General features: G+C 43.2%; 4 protein-coding genes across 4 annotated transcripts in view; 2 read left to right on the top strand and 2 right to left on the bottom strand.

Moving 5' to 3' along the window:
• Positions 1–11427, bottom strand: part of LOC6601960 — a 115557-nt gene extending 104130 nt beyond the window's left edge. Inside the window, exon 1 of the mRNA XM_026993809.1 lies at positions 11346–11427. The gene's annotated coding sequence lies outside the window, so the exon portion shown is untranslated. The remainder of the gene's footprint in view (positions 1–11345) is intronic.
• Positions 232–756, top strand: LOC6601961. Its single transcript, XM_002026975.1, has one exon. It carries the CDS (start codon positions 232–234, stop codon positions 754–756), a length of 525 nt encoding a protein of 174 aa, XP_002027011.1.
• LOC6601962 (trypsin-1) lies at positions 2896–4372 on the bottom strand. The gene is made up of 3 exons (XM_002026976.1): positions 4006–4372; positions 3137–3705; positions 2896–3069 (listed from the first exon to the last, which is right to left on the bottom strand). Exons 1-3 carry the CDS (start codon positions 4370–4372, stop codon positions 2896–2898), a joined length of 1110 nt encoding a protein of 369 aa, XP_002027012.1.
• A 4916-nt stretch (positions 11428–16343) lies between the features above and the next one.
• Positions 16344–18677, top strand: LOC6601963 (phosphate carrier protein, mitochondrial). The gene is made up of 4 exons (XM_002026977.2): positions 16344–16390; positions 16708–17148; positions 17288–17628; positions 17701–18677. The coding sequence occupies exons 2-4, from the start codon at positions 16756–16758 to the stop codon at positions 18044–18046; spliced, it is 1080 nt and encodes a 359-aa protein (XP_002027013.2). The 5' UTR covers positions 16344–16390; positions 16708–16755; the 3' UTR covers positions 18047–18677.
• Positions 18678–19009: the final 332 nt, after the last annotated feature.

Below are 19009 nucleotides of genomic sequence, written 5' to 3' on the forward strand. Positions count from 1 at the left end.
GTACACAGTTTATAGGAATTCCGGTGATAGAGTCCCCCATCAAGTGGAGGCTTAGCTTTGGTACTAATTAATCCTTTATCCCTTTATCGAAGTATGCAATTAACGACTGTGTTCTCTTTGAAATGAGAGTCAAAATTGTGTTTCAAATTTAAGCCTAGTATCGAAGCAAAAGATTAATTCAATTTTGAACTCTGTGAGAGCAAAAAAAGACCAACCGCCCAGTGCTCAGCAATGAGAGAACCGACGGAACCATCAATTGAAGCGAGTGGACCGGAAACGATATCAAGTACGGAGGAAGCCTGTTGCCTTCTTGACAGCCTACACCTGCACATCTACCATCTTCTGGAGGACCAGGCGGCCCAGAATCACCAGCTCAGTAGGGAGACATCGAAGGCCCGCCTGATCCTGGCCAGAGTTCGCCTGCAGGAGGGCAACCAGCGCACGTCAGCCGAGGCCCAGCTGCCCCGATATCGGCCATTCAAGGCCCTGTGTCGGCTGGTCGAGGAAGCTGGGCCCTGGGGCACCATCATCAAGCTAATTCGATCGGCAGTCGAGCCCAATCGGGGTTATTTCCAGCCGGTGACGTTTATCTTCGGCGCCTTAGTTCCGTCCAGCCTGCGAGTGGCGAGTCGAAAATGGGAGCACTGTGTGGATCAGATCGTGGACTGTGCCAACACCCAGAGAGAACTGCAAGCGACTATGGTCTCCATAAGGCAACTGAGAAGGTCTGTCTCGCTCCAAGGTGTACACAAATGATACGCTATAGAAGGCACTTTAATTATAAGTAAAAAGTACTGCTTTAAATAGAAAAAAACAAAAGGGATTTTCTAATAAATCGTTTTTTTTTCATATTCTTGTAGGTAATGGAAGTATGTTTTTGCTTCGCCTAAGTCGAGGCTATAAATAGAGTCGCTAATATCATTGATAATTTGATTCTGCCATCGTATTATTGCATATTAGATGGGCATTTGGTTCGGTGAGTGAATGCTATTGGAAAAGAGTACCTTATGAATAATTCGTAAACATAAATACCATAAATATATAACGCACCGGAATAGGGTTCGAATCGAAAAGCATAGACCATAGAATAGACCATCCAAGGCAGAAAATTTTAAAGTGATTCGACAAGGTCCGGTCCTAGGTTTTCGGAATCTTAAATATAAATAACTATCGTAATACATTAAACCTGCACTGTACAACCGAAAAAGTGTTGAATACTGCTCGAACAGTGCTTAGAAAATATCCTTCAAACGTGAATCTGCCATGGACTCGCCTGATTTGTGATTTAAAGTGTCGTTTTGCCCCACAGTTTCTGTACTCGTACCTCTTTGATTTGTTCGATAACCCTTGCAATGCCGGGCATCAATTATAGTCTAGTTAAAAATAAAATCAAATGCCAGAGCAGCCAGCATTGACGACATTGTCGATTCAGTGGCTGGCCTAGCCTGGCCCCCCTCTGCCACTCCCCTCGGCTCCGCTGCTCGGCTCGGATCGGCTCGGCTCCACTGCCGCCTCCCCTTTTAGCGGAGTCGTGGCGGCGGCAATTATGCGGCATTTTCTTTGGCCCCTAGCCACAAACGAGTTTCTTTCCGCCGAGATATCTTTGCTTTGCTGTATTTCTGCGACATACAGCGGCAACTACAACAAAATACCAGAAATAACTTGAAAATCCATTAAACAACTGTCGGGAACGACTGCCGCCTGGCCCAAAGGGATAAAGATAAAAGTTTTGTCAACTCTGGTCCGGCGGCAAGAAGGAGGCTACCCTGACAAGTGATAACAATGTGTCAGTCGATAACAAGAGACAACGTCCTTGGCTTCAATTTTCTCTGTCTGCCACAGCAACAACATAAACTCCGACGCCAACTCGAGCTCGAACTCCAACTCCAACTCCAACCCCAACTGAGACTACGACTCCGACTTCGATTTATATTGATTTTTGCAAACATTCGTGGAAGAAAAAAAGTGAAAGGCCACTCTGAAGGGTAACCATAACCTGTTTCCACAAACATTTCTGCACTTTTTGTTATATCTGTTTGGCATTAAGAAAGTGAAGCCAGCTGGAAGTTGAGGGAGTTGCGTGGTACCCCCACAGTACACCCAGAAATACATACATATGTACATACAATACCAATAAATCTCCATCAAAGAGTGTGAGAATTGGATAGATGTTGGGGCTGATGTGCAACCGGAACTTATTGGATCGAATGTGAGTTTGAAGAATTCTGCATCCAAACAAATAAAATCAGTTCGTTTCTTGCAAAAGTTTCTAAATATTCCCAATCCACCTAACAGGATACACTAGAGCCCTGCATGAATCCATCAAATTCATAAAATCATTACGATCTTTAGGAATGCTTACTTCGGTGAGATTCGGATCACACCGAACCACTAAAAGCAAAGTGCGAGCATTGCGGATTAAAATCTCTGAAGAACGGAGTTCGTGTCCTTTCGGCTTTTGACATTGAAAAAAAAATGCTGAACAAATATATTTATTTTATTTAGCGCAAAACATTCTCTTGCTATATTTGAAATAATTTTTTGTTTTCAGTGTAAAGCACTGCACCACTTTCTCAAATGGAGAGTGAGCGGGGGAAAAAAACCGAAATTGCGGATCTCAGACAGTAAAAATGGCGATACCGGCATCGTTCTGGGACGCTGAGACGCTGATTCAAGCGAATACCCACCGAATCGATTCGGTTGCCTGTTCATGCAGGGCAACAGCCGCTTCTTTCACAGTACGCAAGTGATAGAAATGTAAGGCTCATATTTGGACCATTCACCAGACATTGTCCAAGCCGATGTGCGAACGAAATAAAACAATCTATCTAAATTTTGAGATGGTTGAATGGTTTCCAATTCTCGCCATCCAAAAATTGCATATAATTTACCCAACTAATTAATACAATAGCACGAATCTCTGGTATTGACTGCTATCCAGTCCAAATAACGAGAGACGCGAGTGTAGACACCGGGAGCATCGGGCTTGGCACAGCCATAGCCGAAGGACACCACTCCGGCCAGACGGAAGATGCGATCCCTGACGATCAGTGGACCACCGCTGTCACCCTGCAAATACGAGGATGAACCAAAGGAGGAGATCAATACAGTTAATGATCGAGATGATGCAACCAACCTGACAAGCATCGCGACCTCCGGTTTGGACATAGCCAGCACAGAGCATAGTGTCCACAATCATTGACCTGTAGGAAGTGGCCCGGCACTGGGCATTGGTGATGATGGGCACGACCACCTCCTGCAGGACACTCGAGGTGGAGCCACTCTCCTGGCTAAGGCCCCAACCCGCCACGACGGCCTTCTGGAAGTCAAAGTTCTGAAACCAATGGGTGGGCAAACAGGCCGGCCGTATCGCATCCACCAGGGGAATCGGCTGATCCAGTCGCAGCAGGGCAATGTCATGGACAAGACTGACAGGATCGTAGCCGGCATGGGCATGGGCAAAGGCCACCGATCGCGTCACCCCCAAATGGGTAGAGCTCCTATCCAACTGAAGGAGACGCACGGACACGCCCCTCATGTCCATGCCATGGACACAGTGAGCAGCAGTCAGGACATAGCGATCATTGATCAAAGTTCCGCCGCAGAAGAGGAGAGTCCCGCGTATGATCTGTGCAATCCATGGGTACTTGTTGGTCCGCACTTGGGTGCCGCCCACAATTCGATTGACGTTAGGCACGCCGCAGGCTGTAAGAGTATGGGGATCTAGAGGGATCTGTGATAGGAACCGAGTGCCTGAACCAGGGAATGACGTTCGAAATTCCAGATAGTCTATCTATGAACTTGGAAATCTCGCACATAATTTTCATAACCGTTTCAGCGTTTAATCAATAAGAAAATGTTGTGCATCGAAGTGTATCCGATAAGCCACATTTAACCGATTTAAACTCGAAATTACTATCCTTATCCAACCACTGGAATCGATTCCCCATCATTCCCCGGCACATTCAGCTCAAAGGCTCTGGCTCTGGTTTTGGCTCTACTCACTGCAGCTGGCACAACGATTGACGCGGAACGCCTTTGCACCGCCGCCCTCGAGGGGCGAGAAGGAGGCTGAGGCTGCGGCTGATGCCGAGTCCAACGGAGTCTCAATGGCCCCGCCCAAGACACTCGATAAGATTTGCTGCTTATGGCCCTCAATCAGATCATCAATGAAATCCGATTGCACTCCGGGCGGTAGGCCGGAACCCGGTGTCCCAGTCGAACTCCCATTGACTGGCAGCGGTGGCAGTCGTTCTGGCCTGGGATAGAAATAACCGCGAGGAGGTGCTTTATAATTATAGACAGCAGAGCTCCAGTTTAAGCCCAAGCCCAGACACACGGCGAACAGAAACGTTCGCGGATTGAAATTCATATTTTCCTGGATTTGCCTGGATTTGAATCGAACCGAACCGAACGAAACGCGCCGCAGAATCCGACTGATGAGAAGAGTTCCCTTATTAACTGTTCTTATAGACACGACACAGTCCAGTAGATCGATCTCCGAGCCGATATTTATATCCAAGCATAAACCCATTAAAAAAACTTAAAAACTTAATGAAGAACTAAAACTGTCCATCAAATCATTTTATCAGACAAGCTCCTTTGCATATTCAAAAAACTTCAACCGATCATGTCCGCGGCGAAAAGCCCTTAATCATTACTTGACCTAGTTCAAGATCTGTAAAAAGAACCCGAACTCATATATCAAGCAAATAAATGTATCATTTCAGCATTCTACCATCTTTTCTTGTTCTTGTTAGGCGAAAAACAAAAACAAACGGGCTCTGAAGTGTTTCAATGTTTTGTCTTTATCAGAATTTTATGATTTTGGATTTGCATTTTGGTCGCGCAGCTTTCTTTTCCCCCGAAAGAGCCTGCGTTCTCGAAGCGAACAGATCAAAGAGAGATTCATAGTTTTGAGTATGACCCATAAATGGGGTTTATGGGCAATATAAATTGGCAATTATGGAGTGCTACATGAAAACAATTACCGAAAAAGAAAAAAAAAAAACATTTTAAGCAATTACGAAAATTCATAGAAAGCTGACCCCAGGTGATCTGTAGATGTTGGGGTCACCAAATATTACAGGAGTGGCATACAAAAGACTGAGTGGCAAAGCCAGAGAACTAGCCCATTAATTGATTTATTTATTGTCTCCTTTTCGTCCTGTATTGTGTCTTTTGTCCCCAAAATACTTCCAATACTCCTTCTATCGCCATCTAAATTAACATTTTAAAACATTTCCGTTTCCCTGTCAAGATTTAAAGCTTTTTAGCCCAATATCACAACGGATGCTGCCATTAAAAACGCCCAGGGGCATCATAAACGAAAAGCCCAAAACATGTTTTCCCAAATGAAAGTAAATTGACTTCCTCAAATCAAAAAGCTAACAAGATGACCACAAACCGAAACCAACCCACAAGAAATAAATATTCTGAAGATGATCGAGAGAAAATAGAAAGTAAAAAGAACTCTCAATGCAACGAACAAATAAATTGGGTCAAACTAATGAAGATACCGATAAAGATGCGTATAATCGCGGGAGAAGACTGGAAATACTTGTAAATGGGATGATGTTTATAATCGGGCGGCTTGTTGGACCAACAGCGAGCCCAGAGCCTCCGAAAATGATACAAGGTGCACGAAAACCCAGCCTCCGCCCCAGCCCCAGCCCCAGACCCCTAGCCCAAGCCCAAGCCCAAGCCCAAACCCGACTCTGACCCGAGTGAAAGAGCGCCGAAGTATTTGGGTCATCTCAGTGAGGCGTCAGCTTAGAAGCCGATGAGGAACAGCACAAAATAAAAAAAAAAAAAAATTGAATAGATGATGACACCAAAGCCAGTCTCACACAGACACACTCACGCTCACACTGGCAGAAAGAAAGTCTCTTTAATTTATTTATTTATATGCAAGCCGCTAGAATCAATGAGAAGAAAGTTCTTCCAAACAGCATACAGCATCCCAAAAGAAACGAGTTTTTCTCTCCATCTGAGTCTCAGTCCAGGCTCGGCTTGGCTCGGCTTGGCTCGGCTCGGCTCGGCTTGGCTCTCTTCTACTCAGAATACAACTTGAACGAAGTTGAGATGGAGTCGGCGTCGGGTGCCTCTTCACCGACATCTTCATTGAGAAAGGAAGGCTTCAAGTCTCAGTGAGTCAGTGAGTGAAGTATGGAGTATCTTTGGATAGCGTTTGCCTGGCTGCCTGGCTGGCTGGCTGGCTGCCTGGCTGGCTGGCTGACTATTTATGGCCAATAGATCTTGTTGCTGTTGAAGTTGTTGGTCAATGCGTTCCACTTGCATTAAACTGGGTCAGCGCAGAACCCGAGAAGATGCAGCAAAGCAATAAAAGCCCGAAGTAAATGGTCGAAAGCATCCCCCCCGCCCCAAACCAGCACTGGAAGACGACGTTCTAAAGACCCAACCAAAAATAATTCAAAATTCATTTAGTTCGTCCGTCAGTCACTCTTCGAAATGCTGCTTCAGTTGTTGCATGTTTGGCATTCGGTTGTCTTACAAATCTATGGTCAATTATCGCATTTTTTATTATTAACCTGCAGTTGTGGCTGCACTTAGTTAGTTAGCTTAGCTATTTGCTGTCTTATTTTAATGATTGTCACTTTGGGAAAACTTTCTCAGGCTTTATTAAGTTTCACCGGCCCACGGGCACGATTTTGCTTATGACTTTTGCGGAATTGCTTGTGCGCATCGTGCATTGAATTTAATGTTGTATGTAATTGTAAGCCAAGATATGGCAAATGCGAAATATTTTAATGGATTTTTGATAATGATTTTTGAATCGGACCTTTCCCCTCCAAAACCCATACTCCTTTACTTTCGGTTGCCTATTTTTATCAAGTGTTCTTATTTATAAATATGTATTTTTTTCTTAACAAGTTCGCTGCTGTAGTCTTTTGTTTTTTCTCTGTGCTGCTCAAGGCCCCTGCTTCATTTTCAACCATGACTCAATATAAATCATATAAAATAGTTGGGGAGTGAAAAAAAAAACTCAAATATCATTGTGGACCACCTTCAACTTCGCTTGACATTTGAAAGTAGCCAGCCGAAGCAATAAATATGCAAAATGAACGAAAACACGTTTGCCAAAATTGATTCTCAATTTTCTTGTTTTCTTGAAATCTTCATTTGCTGCATTCGAAAAATAAACAGTAAATAAAACTAATGGAAACGAAAGAAAATATAAAATATTGATGAAATAAGAAACAAAACTGAAAACTGGTTGGGGCTGTTGACATCGTCGGGAGGCTCCATTTACGGGCCACAAAAAGTCGTTACTCGTATTACCCGCCGTCCAACGCCTTCTGTGGATTCTACAAAACCAGGCAGCCCCCTCCTCCATTTCTCCTCCTCCCTCCCCCCCTCCTGCTGGTGGGTGTTTTGTATGTGCCACGCAATTGTGCGGTGAGGTAATTAATAAGCCTGCAACAACAACAGCACTAAGAGAGCCACAGCCAGAGCCAGAGCCCCAGCTGAAATTGAATGTTGCGCTGTGAGCCGGCTCGGCTCGGCTCGGCCCGGGCATACTAAGCAGCCACCATCCGTCCCAGCCCGGCTTGGTTACTGACCATACCCAAGACGAGTTTCTGTTAACTGTTATAGGGTTTCAGTGCTTTTTGGGCCTTTGCGCAAGTGCAGTAGCTCCGAAACCAGTCAATGCAAAAGTCAATGCAAACAAGCCACAAGTTTTGGGGATAGGGTTTCAACGGAGGATGATTGTTGTGACTTTAAGTGATGGATCTTTCGACAATTTTTCCATTTCAGCATGTTTCTTCGCCCCCCATTTGTGCCTATAGGGGAGGAGTATAGGCTTGGGCGAAAATCTTTCAAAGTTGGGAAGAGCCGGAACGCACAACTCGGCAAACATTCCATTCTATTTCTATTTCTTTCAATTTGAATTGAAATTTTGCTGGAAATTCAAATACAGGAGTGTGCACATATGAGTAGATCATGGAGTTTGGCGAGGCCAGAGCGGACCAGAGACCAGAGACCAGACCCGATACCAGACCCCATACCTATGCAATATTTCTGAAACGGCAACAGCAACTTCAGGTTGTCTAACAATTTTAACCCAGTTTTGCTTATTTCTTTTTTACGTTTTCCGATTTTTTTTTTTTGCTTTCCACATTCTTGTAGGAGCTGCACAACACCATAAACAAGTTTTTTTCTTGGCTTGAGCCAAGAAAAGCCAAAGCAAAACTGGCAAAAACGACCGAAACGGAAAAATAAAACAGAGTGTGGTGCGCAAATTGAAATTGAAGCTAATGAAAAGGCCAAATTGCCAAGTGTAGAAGAAGAGGAAACAAAAACACCCGAGAAACAATCGTGCATACACACCGTGCCCGTATGTGGGCTCGAAAGAAGAGCATAGGAAACAATTGTAACATTTATCAGGTTACAAATCAGCCCTGTGCAATGGGCTCTTGGCGGAGACTTGAAAGTGGAGGATATGTGCGGTCATGCATTACGGTTGAGCAATACGGGTCAATAGGGATTTACGGTTAGACATGCGCGGCGCCTAAGTAGGTGCGGAAATAGCCAGCCAACGTAATGAGAACGCTGGACGATTAACTTAACCATCGCCCGATGCGAGTACACAATGAGATCCATGGCATGTCATGGTATGGTACGGTGTATGGTGTACGCCGTATGGTGTACAAGTTCTCGTATGTGTGCCATGCCATCGCCTCGTCTGATGTGGATGCTCCATCAATGGCCGGCGAGTGGGTCAGCCAGCAGCGAGGGGCAGGTGAATGAGCTTGCCTCCAGCCTGCAGCCAGCCAGCGACAAATGGGAACAGAACAATAATGTTTGAGGTTTGTCAAGTTGTTTACAGTTATTGGAAGCGGTTTAGTTGCCGGATATTCTCGGGCCACGGCCAACCCGTGAGTGCTCATTTCCCAGAGTGTTATGAATTATAGCTCAATCTGCACAGAATTTTTGAGAAAGCGCCCAAGAAGCAAGCAAAGCAACGCAATACGGAAAGAAAATAAACAAATACGGGAAAAATTACACCATAAATATACCAAAAATATACGAAAAATGGTTCCATCCAAAAAAACCAGCAAAACTGATTCATTCTGATCCTCCATTTGATCCCACCCCCCGCATAAGCATGTGACATAATACCACACAACAACAAAATACTCAAATTACCCATATTAGCAAGTTTTATGATCTTCAGGCCATTATAATTTTGTGTTTCGTCAATTCCAGGCCAAGATAAATGAAAGCCATTCACAAAACTGGTCAACTAAATAACGCTCCATCATAGTTTTCGGGGAGGGGGGCTTTTGTTAGTGGCTTAGTGTAAGGTATATTTGAAGAGTCCGAGGGTTCAGTGACCCCTCCGTCGTTCCAGCTACTTGGGCAGTTTTCCCCTGTCCGTCGTCTGCTGTGTCTGTGCGGTGCGTCTTATTGTTCTACAAGTGTAGTCTTCCAGCAGTAGTTTCGGTTCAGTTTCTCTCTGTCTCCTCTCCTTTCCTCTCCTCCGCTGGCCCGGCACCACCCCAACCCGGTGTCATCTCACTCCAAAGTCACACATTTCTCTAAGTCATGATCCAAAGGTACTAACTACTGGAAGGGGCCCCAAAGAGAGTTGAGTTCGTAGAAGAATGGTAAGCATGTGCTGTAGGTATTGTGTAGGTCTCTCTCGTAATTACGTATTATTTTAACTTGATGGTTTCGTTGGGGAATACACGTACTATATATAGCCACTTGGCATCTGGCTAACTGTAGCCAGAGCTCCTGGTCTCGTGGTCTCGTGGTATCGTGGTCTCGTTTATTTTTATGCCTTTCTGCATCATTTTCACACATAAAAGACGCATAAAAATGTTTTATTATCATTTAAAAGTCAAATTTATGATAGTTTTTTTTTTCTTAACCACTGTGACTGTAGTTTCAGGTGAAATGCTTAACGGTTTTCGGTGGCTTTGGGGCAAATTCTTAGAAAAAGAAACCAAACGGTATCGATAAATATTCTTTGCTTTGCTTTCTGCTTTCTGATTTCTGCTTTCAACTGTATTGTAGGTCTGTCCTAATGGTTTATTAATTAATAAACAATTTCATAGCCCTCTACATGGATGATGATACCTCTAGAGCTGACGGTGCCATTGGGTAGATGTTGATAGATGCTTCTCTAGATGGCCGATGACACAATTATTGATACTAATCATAGCCTTGAAAAAGATGATGTATTTCATACTTTGTTGGCTGTAATAAAGACTTAAAGAGCAGCTCGGGGCCAGATGGATCTTTCGATAAAGGTAATTAATAACGAACGGCGGTAAGAACTGCAAATATTGAAGAGTGCCACAGAAAATTCCACTTGTACTTGCCTTTCATTCAACTAAAGACTTAACAAATACATCATCACATTTCCATTTCGATCTTTATCTTTATCGTTCATCTTCCCATCTTCATGTGGCGGCTTAGGCCTTAGCTAATTGCTCGCAACACTTATTTAATTTGAAAAAATATGCTTTGTTCGGTCCGAAAAATGAAGCAATTACAAAATGCCAAAAACGAGGTGCGACGGGGCGTTCGTTCCACTTGAGAAGTGTTGAGCTTCAATTGGCAGCCGGCTGCTCGGGCGTTTTATACTTATTTTAAAACAAATATCAAAAATGTTTAACAAAACGGCAACCTCAACAGCAGCAACCTTGACATTGACAGACTGACTGACAAGTTGCGTCAAAGATGTGCAACGACTTGGAAAGACACCAGCGCCATGGCTATACCCAGCCCCAGACCCAGACCCAGACCCAGAGAGAGCGGCCGGGAAATGCTGAATGTTGAGCAATCTAATCTCAAATTAAATACGAATATTTGAAACAAAAACTCCAAAACTGCATGCTAAAATATGCAAAACAACCAAAACCGAACCAAAAGACGAGCTCTAAAAATGAATCACTAAACAAGTTTATGTTAGAATATCTTGGCATGAGCTCACAGCCAGAGGCGCTGTCTGAATGCCGTTAATAGACATCACAAACAAGTTAACAAATGGAACTGAAAAAAAATTAACAAAAAAAAAGCAGGCAAAAATTGTATTGCGACTATGGGATACCCGCTATTGAGAGGTTTTTTTTTTAGTTTTAGTTACAGTTACTAAGGAAAACTGCCAAAGATTGTTGAATGATCTATAAATTGTATTAATAAAAGCTGTATTATAAGGTAGCGCCAGCTCTACTTGGGCTACCCGTCTCGATTTATCCATTGACCCCAAAGAATTCATAGCTTAATACCACATTCTGTCTTTTAGATACGGATACATACAGGGTACAAAGAGTAATCAATGAAAAGATTATTTTATTAACTTGTTGCCTTACCTTATTTAGTAATATGTTTGTGGCTTGAAGTGAATTCTGTTCTGTTGATTTCTGTTGATTTTTGCGCCACTTTCACGTTCACAGATAAGCTCAGATCCTTTGGATTAGATACTTTTTGAGCTCTTTTTGTTGGATTACTCGTATGTATTATATCATTTCATCTGAGAAGTATATTTTTGAAAATATTTAATTTGAATTGCTTTTAGGAAAGCTTAAAAAGTCACTCCACTCGGGCCACTCCAATATAGATTATTAAATTATGATAGTCGTATTTTTGTTGAATTTCACTCTTTGCTGCGGCCAAAAGCATTTTCCATTTTCAACTCTGTGTTGGCTTTTTCTTCGGCCAAGTCATAAGTCAAGTCAAGACTTTCAATTAAGCGGCTTAAAGACAACAACAAACGAATCATGTCTGTACGTGGGTAATAGAGAAAAGATGCTTATGAGCATGAGCGTACACTTGTACGAGTGCTCGTACTCGTACCCGTACTCGTACCCGTACCCGTACTCGTATGTAAAAAGTATCTACAAGTATGCAGGCACTACGTCTTTCGCTCGTTGGTAAAAGTGTAAAAATTACGCTGCACACAGATACAGCCAAACGACTTGCGCTTTCACAAAACTAACAAAAAACGAAGAAGATGGTGTGTTTTTCCTGCCTTCTCTTCTTTCTTTCTATCTATCTATCTGTGATTTATGCATTGCGTTTTCGATGAAGATGGAAAGATACATTTTCGGGAAAACATCCACACGCAGCACCGCGATCAGGGCGACGCGACGGACGACTGACTGATTAAGTTCACAATTGGGTTCCGGGTTGAAAAACATAGTGTTTGCCTTTTTTCTTGATGAAATTTAAATAGCGGTTCGATTTAAAATAAATTAAAATACACGCAAAGCTGCACAAATACAATGACAACTGGGACCGTGTGTGCTCACGTGTGCGTGTGTGTATATGTTTTTGAAAGTGCAAAAAGCAGCTAGGCTAGAGATACTCGCACTATAATAAAATAGAAACAGAAACAATCAAAGTGAAAAACATCGCCCATTTGGAAATGGAAAATTGTCAACGCACATTGAACTTGACAAACAAAAGAAAGAGCAGAAGAGAGCAGCGCCAGAGAGCACCTCAGAGAGAAGGAGGTATGGCGGTGGTAGGGGGTAGGGGCACAGGCACAGGCACAGGGGCACCGCGGCACATGCCTCAATTTACAGTTAAGCACCGCAGACAGACGCAAGATGCAAAACTCCAAAGATACTTTCGGCCAGCGGAATGCGAATCGCGAATGGCGAATTGCACTTGCTGCGGCAACTTTTTCATCCGACCACGAAAAAAAAACCAGCAAAAAGTGAAGGGGCCCCAAAGCAAACGTCGCCAAGTCCCAGGCCTCAGGCCTCAGGTCCCAGGTCCCAGCTCCCAAGTCCCTTTCCCCCGATCCTCATATGAGTATCTGTGTGTGTGTGTTGTGTGTTGTGGATGCGGCGGCTAATGGTTGCATACAAAATATATGGACAAGCCAAGGCAAGGCAAGGCCTGTCTAGTCATAGCGGTACTCCGAGTGGGCCTCCACCTCAAAGAGGCTGGCTAATGACTTGGCGCCCAACTGAAGGAAGTTGCCAATTTTTGTTGTTGGTTAACTAGTTGGCGACTGGCGCTGATTGGTTTTTCAGCTGCTTCTCCTCTTCTTTTCGGTTGAGAGTTGTGAACGGGAACTGACGGAGGAATTTTTGGAATCCAATGATGCCCGATGCCTGATGTCCATATGCGGTTTTGAATTTCATTTGGAAAGTTGAACAGTTCACCAATGGGAAATTCCATATCTAATATAGTTATTAGTATTCTAGATATTCTTCTTTAAAACTATCGTAATATTTAGTAAATTTCATTGAAGAAGATCAAGAATTGGGATATTCAGAATGTGCATAGGGAACATTGTTATTTGCTTGGTTTCACATGGGTTATGTAGATGAAAATGAGATAATCTTATGAGATCATTTGTAATTTGATATTCATTGATAAATCATCGTAGTTGATCACATCCTATTTAGTAATTCAATAGGGATTTCTTATTTCATTTTGCGTTGACAGTTTGTGATTGTGATGATACCCATTTATATGGCACACTGTAGGAATCTTTGGTGGACGAATGATATATTATGATAAAGTTTTGTTTTCTTTTTAACGTTTTGATGATGTAAGGTTATAGGAATGTTCCCTGAAGTGTTCAAATCTACTTTTTATATTCCGTTTTCTCTTTTTCCGATCGATCGAATTCGAGTCGAGGACTCAAACTTTCTTTTATGATACCAAAGATCCATACATACTACAAGAATATCCCATTTTTGTCGCTGAATTTTCCGCATCAACTTCCCCAACCCAACCCAGCTATTCGAACAAAACAATCCGTTAAGCACAATCCGATGCCGCTTCTTAAGCTTTCCAAGCAATTCCTCAATCAATTTAATACACCACTTTGATTCAATATTTCTCTTAGTAGATCCAACTCCAGTTAGCAGACCGTTACACAGATAAAAAAAATACACACAAACAAGCACTTTGCATGGAAGCACTCATTTCTTACATTTAGCTTTAATTACTCAATTATTTGCTTGATTTTGTTGCTGTTCACTTCTTAAGTTGAAAATTAGCCGCGAAGTGCGCAGGTCCAGCTTGTTGGCCAACTATTGGGGCCAAGCGAAGAGAGACAGAGCGCGCGTGTGCGAACGCGCAACGAACAAAACTCGCTTTTCTGTAGCTTTTGCAGATCACGACGCGCGCGCATACGTCTTGCTTGGGGCAAGGCTGGTTTTTCTTTGCCACAACAAATCAAACTGTTCTGCTCGCTGCCAGATGACAAATCCCATGGTATCCCATCTATGAGGTATGGTCTTTGCGCTCATCTGTGGCCGGCGTGCATGCCATGTTTTCGGATTTTAGTGCTTACCCAAGTAGCCGTATTATCTGGTTATCAAAGAACCAAGGGCATTTGGTCAGCTTATACAGTAGCTAAAGTCAAACTCCTTACGCTCCGACTTTGCAAATAACCATTGTTGATCAATTTTGGCTATGTTTGAGCTATACCCTACCTTCTATATTTATACCATGGCGAAGCGGACAACAGCAGCAACACAAAACAAAAACGAGGGGGAACGTTGTGAGTTGCTACGGAGACCGCAACTCTACTTTTATACCCGATACTTAGTCAGTATTGCTCTCCGCCGGCAGACGCCGCGAAAATTAAACGACACGACAAAGAGTACGTGAGAGAGAGACAGAAAATCAGTCTGGGGTGGGGCGAAATTTTGAGATATACGTTTTATAGTGAGATCTAACAGGAGTGTGGATACCAAATTTGGTTGCTCTAGCCTTAATAGTTTCTGAGATTTGTGCAAGTATACTTTATGGGGTCAGAAACGATTTCTTCTGGACGTTACACACATCCATTTTCACTACAAAATTAATACTCATTTTGTGTATCGGGTATAACAAACGCAACAAAGCAAGGCGAAAGCACTTTGACAAAAGCACACCCAGGCTTAGAGCTTTGACTCGATCAGGTGAATAAATAGCATAGAGAGTATGGAAGAAAAAAATTTAAGAGAGATAGAAAATTTTGCAAGCAATTGACAAGTTACATATCGGCCATTCATATCTTTTTGTATTGGATTTTTGCTATATGGTATTTCAAATTTGCCTATAAAGCCGCTAAAGCTATTTTCATTTTAAAAATTCTGTCTTAAATTTCTATTTGTACACCTCTTACCTTTCTATTAAAATATTGCGCGCAAGTGCGGCATCGTTTTGTGTTGTGTAGAATTAATGTAACAACCAACAGATGGCGCCGACGCAGCATGTAGGTGTAGAATTCGTGTAGGGACGCGTAGAAATCATAAATTTTCTAAGAAAGAAATACAAAAAGAAACCCGGATTCAGTGTGAAATCACAAGATTCTGGGAGGTCTAGGAGCTCATGAAGGTAGGCGGACAGACTCGGCTATTGATGCTGATCAAGAATAAAAATACCTTGTGTTGTCGGAAACGCTTCCTTCTGGTTCTCTAACAAACGGTAAAAAATCACATTTGCTCATCAGGTCAGCTTTTTCCCTTACTTTGTGACGAAAAGGAGTACATCAAATGAGCCAATCTTGTAGCACACTGATTAGATTGACTAATAAAATTATATTTTCAGTGCTGACGGTTTTAGCTAGCTTTTCGTGCCAAGCCGCATTTCAAAATTGAGCAATATATTCCGGTCACGAGAAAAAATGAAGATTAACCCATTGCGGACCACTGGAATCGACTTAAGCCGTTCACTTCTTTAAACTTTTGTTTTTGAATGGTGCGTCAAGTGGGTTAAGTTAAACTTATTCAGTTCGTTCCCATAAGCAGTTGTTTTTTCGCTCTCTCTTAATCGGAGAAAGCTGTCTTTTAACCAGTTCACAACAATGAGCCCCATTCCATGTACAAAAGCTGCGCCAACATTAAATTTGTATAGTCCAGACTCATGTACCGAGAAAACGCGCAGAATTGAGCAATAGGAACGATTCCTCTCTTTTTTTTTTGTTTTAACTTTTTCGCTAAACCCTTTTTAAGGCAAACATTTTAGCGCAGTTCAGGTGAAAAATAAATGGTGGGTTTTTTAAGTTCAGAGGAAGATGGCATGAATCTACAAGAAGAATTTCCAATCAGTAATATTTGCCGCCATTTAATTCAAGTCGTTGTTTAAATAGAGGGGGTTTAAGTGGGCTAAGTTCGGTTTTTCATCATAAGCCGATTAAGTAGAAAATTGATTAATTTATAGGATAAAATTATGTGGGCCGACCTGGAGTTCTATTGAGCTTGTAATTTTCCATGGAATATCCAAATCGAGGAATATGCGTAATAGAACTTGAATTCGTCAGTATATTTACTATATATTTTTAAAATGAGACGGTATATTTTGGTATATTTCTGAGGGGCGGGCGGTATATGTTAACGATAAATCCGCGGTCCCACTGTTCTCCAGCTAAAATCCACGGGCCGGCCGACAAGGTTGCTGACGAATTGTAAGTGCGAAAAATCAAGGGAAAAATTGCATAAGCATCTTTAATCAAACTCAAATCTGTAAAAAAAATATTGGGCAGATCAAAATTTTTTGTAGACCCTCTCCTGTGGCCCAGATTTTTCTGTCGTAAGTGAAATTTACGTTTGCCGTTCGGACCGCGCCGCTGAAAATTCTTGGCACGACGTTATGTAACCTAGAAAAGTGTTGGCCACGGCGCACAGAAAAGGGGCTAAAGACAGTGCAGAGCAGCTGATTGAATTAGATAAGCACATGTCTTTGAACACTAATTGAGAGCGGAATTTCTTCCTCTTCCTGCAGCTCACCTCTCACCGCAGCTGCAATCCAACAAAAACAAGAGCTACTACCATGTTCTCGACCTTCTATGAAACTGCCAGGAACTCTCCGTTCCGCAGCCCCTTGGGCCAAGTTCAGTGCGAGGGTGCTCCCGCTGTGACCTCCTCCCACGAACTGGACCTCGAGCCGGTGCATGCCCGTCAGATAAGTGCAGCTGCCGCGACCGTTGATTCGTGCGAGTTCGGTAGCAACAAATACTTTGCCCTGTGCGGAATCGGTGGAATTCTCAGCTGCGGAACCACACACACCTTTGTGGTGCCCCTGGATTTGGTCAAGTGTCGCCTGCAGGTTGATCAGGCGAAATACAAGAATCTGTTCCATGGCTTCAAGGTCACCGTTGCCGAGGAGGGCGCCCGCGGTCTGGCCAAGGGCTGGTTCCCCACTCTGCTGGGCTACTCTGCTCAGGTAAGTCTGCCGGTTACGCAACCCTCTAATCACGGAAACGTGACCAAGACAAAAGCAGCCACGCAACAGCAGCTGATAACCCAATACACAATGGAGGTTAATTACCTTTCTGGCTATGTCTTCTGTCTGGTGTCTGTAGGGTCTCTGCAAGTTCGGCCTGTACGAGTTGTTCAAGGTAAAGTATGCCAATCTGCTTGGCGAGGAGAATTCCTATCTGTACCGCACCTCGCTGTATCTGGCCGCCTCTGCATCAGCGGAGTTCTTCGCCGATATTGCCCTGGCTCCGTTCGAGGCTGCCAAGGTTAAGATCCAGACTGTGCCCGGATTTGCCAACACCTTCCGCGAGGCGGTGCCCAAGATGCTTAAGGACGAGGGTATTAATGCCTTCTACAAGGGTCTGGTGCCATTGTGGATGCGTCAAATCCCATACACCATGATGAAGTTCGCTTGCTTTGAGCGCACCGTTGAGCTGCTCTACAAGTGAGTCTGAAACTAGAAAGTGTTGGAGAATCCCTCCCAATCAATGTTTTATCCTGCTCCTTTTCCTGCCAGGTATGTGGTTCCCAAGCCCCGTGTTGAGTGCTCAAAGGGCGAGCAGCTGGTCGTCACCTTTGCCGCTGGCTACATTGCTGGTGTGTTCTGCGCCATCGTGTCGCATCCCGCTGATGTGGTCGTGTCCAAGCTGAACCAGAGCAAGGGTGCCAGCGCTGTGAGCGTGGCCAAGTCCCTCGGCTTCAGTGGCATGTGGAACGGCCTGACTCCACGTATCATTATGATCGGTACCCTGACCGCTCTGCAATGGTTCATCTATGATGGTGTCAAGGTTGCTCTGGGCATTCCCCGCCCACCACCCCCAGAGATGCCCGCTAGCCTGAAGGCCAAGCTGGAGAAGCGCTAAGTGGAAACGACGGGCAGAACTCAATGATCCACTTGTAGTTTAAGGCCAGAGTTGATGCGTTGGCGCGGATTCGGGCTAAACCAGGAGCAATAGCAGCAGCAGCAACAGCAGCATACATTTACTTTCTTTCGATTATGAAACGAGGTTATTCGTTTTAAGATTATATATTTAATTTCTATAGATTTTTAATTTCTAATTTCAATGTTGTGTGTGAGCGATGGACACATGGACATTCCAGTAACACTTCATGCATTTCTCTATCAGCCATTTATCTACACTACACTACAAAACGCAACTTAAGCTGTCAGCAAATCTTACATTCTATAGGCGAATCTATCTTATGTAACTTATACTACCCGCAAGCTAAAAGTATTCCAACTATAATTTTACACATATATATATATATCTAAAAATAATGTGTGTGCCTAGCTGGCTCACGCTGGCTAGAATGTTTCTGTGTTGTCTTGACTCCTGAGCTTCTTCCCATAGCCCGGCCGCCCACTTTAACACCTTCCCCGTCTCCTGGTCCTGCCCCTGTCACACATGCGAATATGATATTACGCTGTTTCAATTGTTTGATCCGATCCCCAAGAAAGCACTCTGAATAAATTAATTTATAAAATACATCAAACCATGCATTTCCAATCTCTATCGATGGCTATCTTTCTATCTAAAACTGGTTGTAGCTTGGATGACATCAGTTATTGTTTCGAGATAACCTTATGACCAACTAAGTGCTGTTATTCCCTGACATTGAAATGAAATTTTGTATGGGACCTTTTATTGGATGGGAAGAGTATTCTCAAGAGTGTTAGGTATGTATTATAGAATGTTTTAGGGATCATTTTACGAATATTAACGAATATCTTGCTTTCAGTATTCACAGGACAATCTGCAGGAAGCAAAATACATGGGATATAGGATTTTAAGCTAATGTTTAACTGAGAATTCTCATTCTCTCTC

Source organism: Drosophila persimilis, unplaced genomic scaffold (assembly GCF_003286085.1).
Source record: "Drosophila persimilis strain 14011-0111.01,24,50 unplaced genomic scaffold, DperRS2 tig00000900-arrow-arrow-pilon, whole genome shotgun sequence".
In the NCBI taxonomy this organism is placed as follows: domain Eukaryota; kingdom Metazoa; phylum Arthropoda; class Insecta; order Diptera; family Drosophilidae; genus Drosophila; species Drosophila persimilis.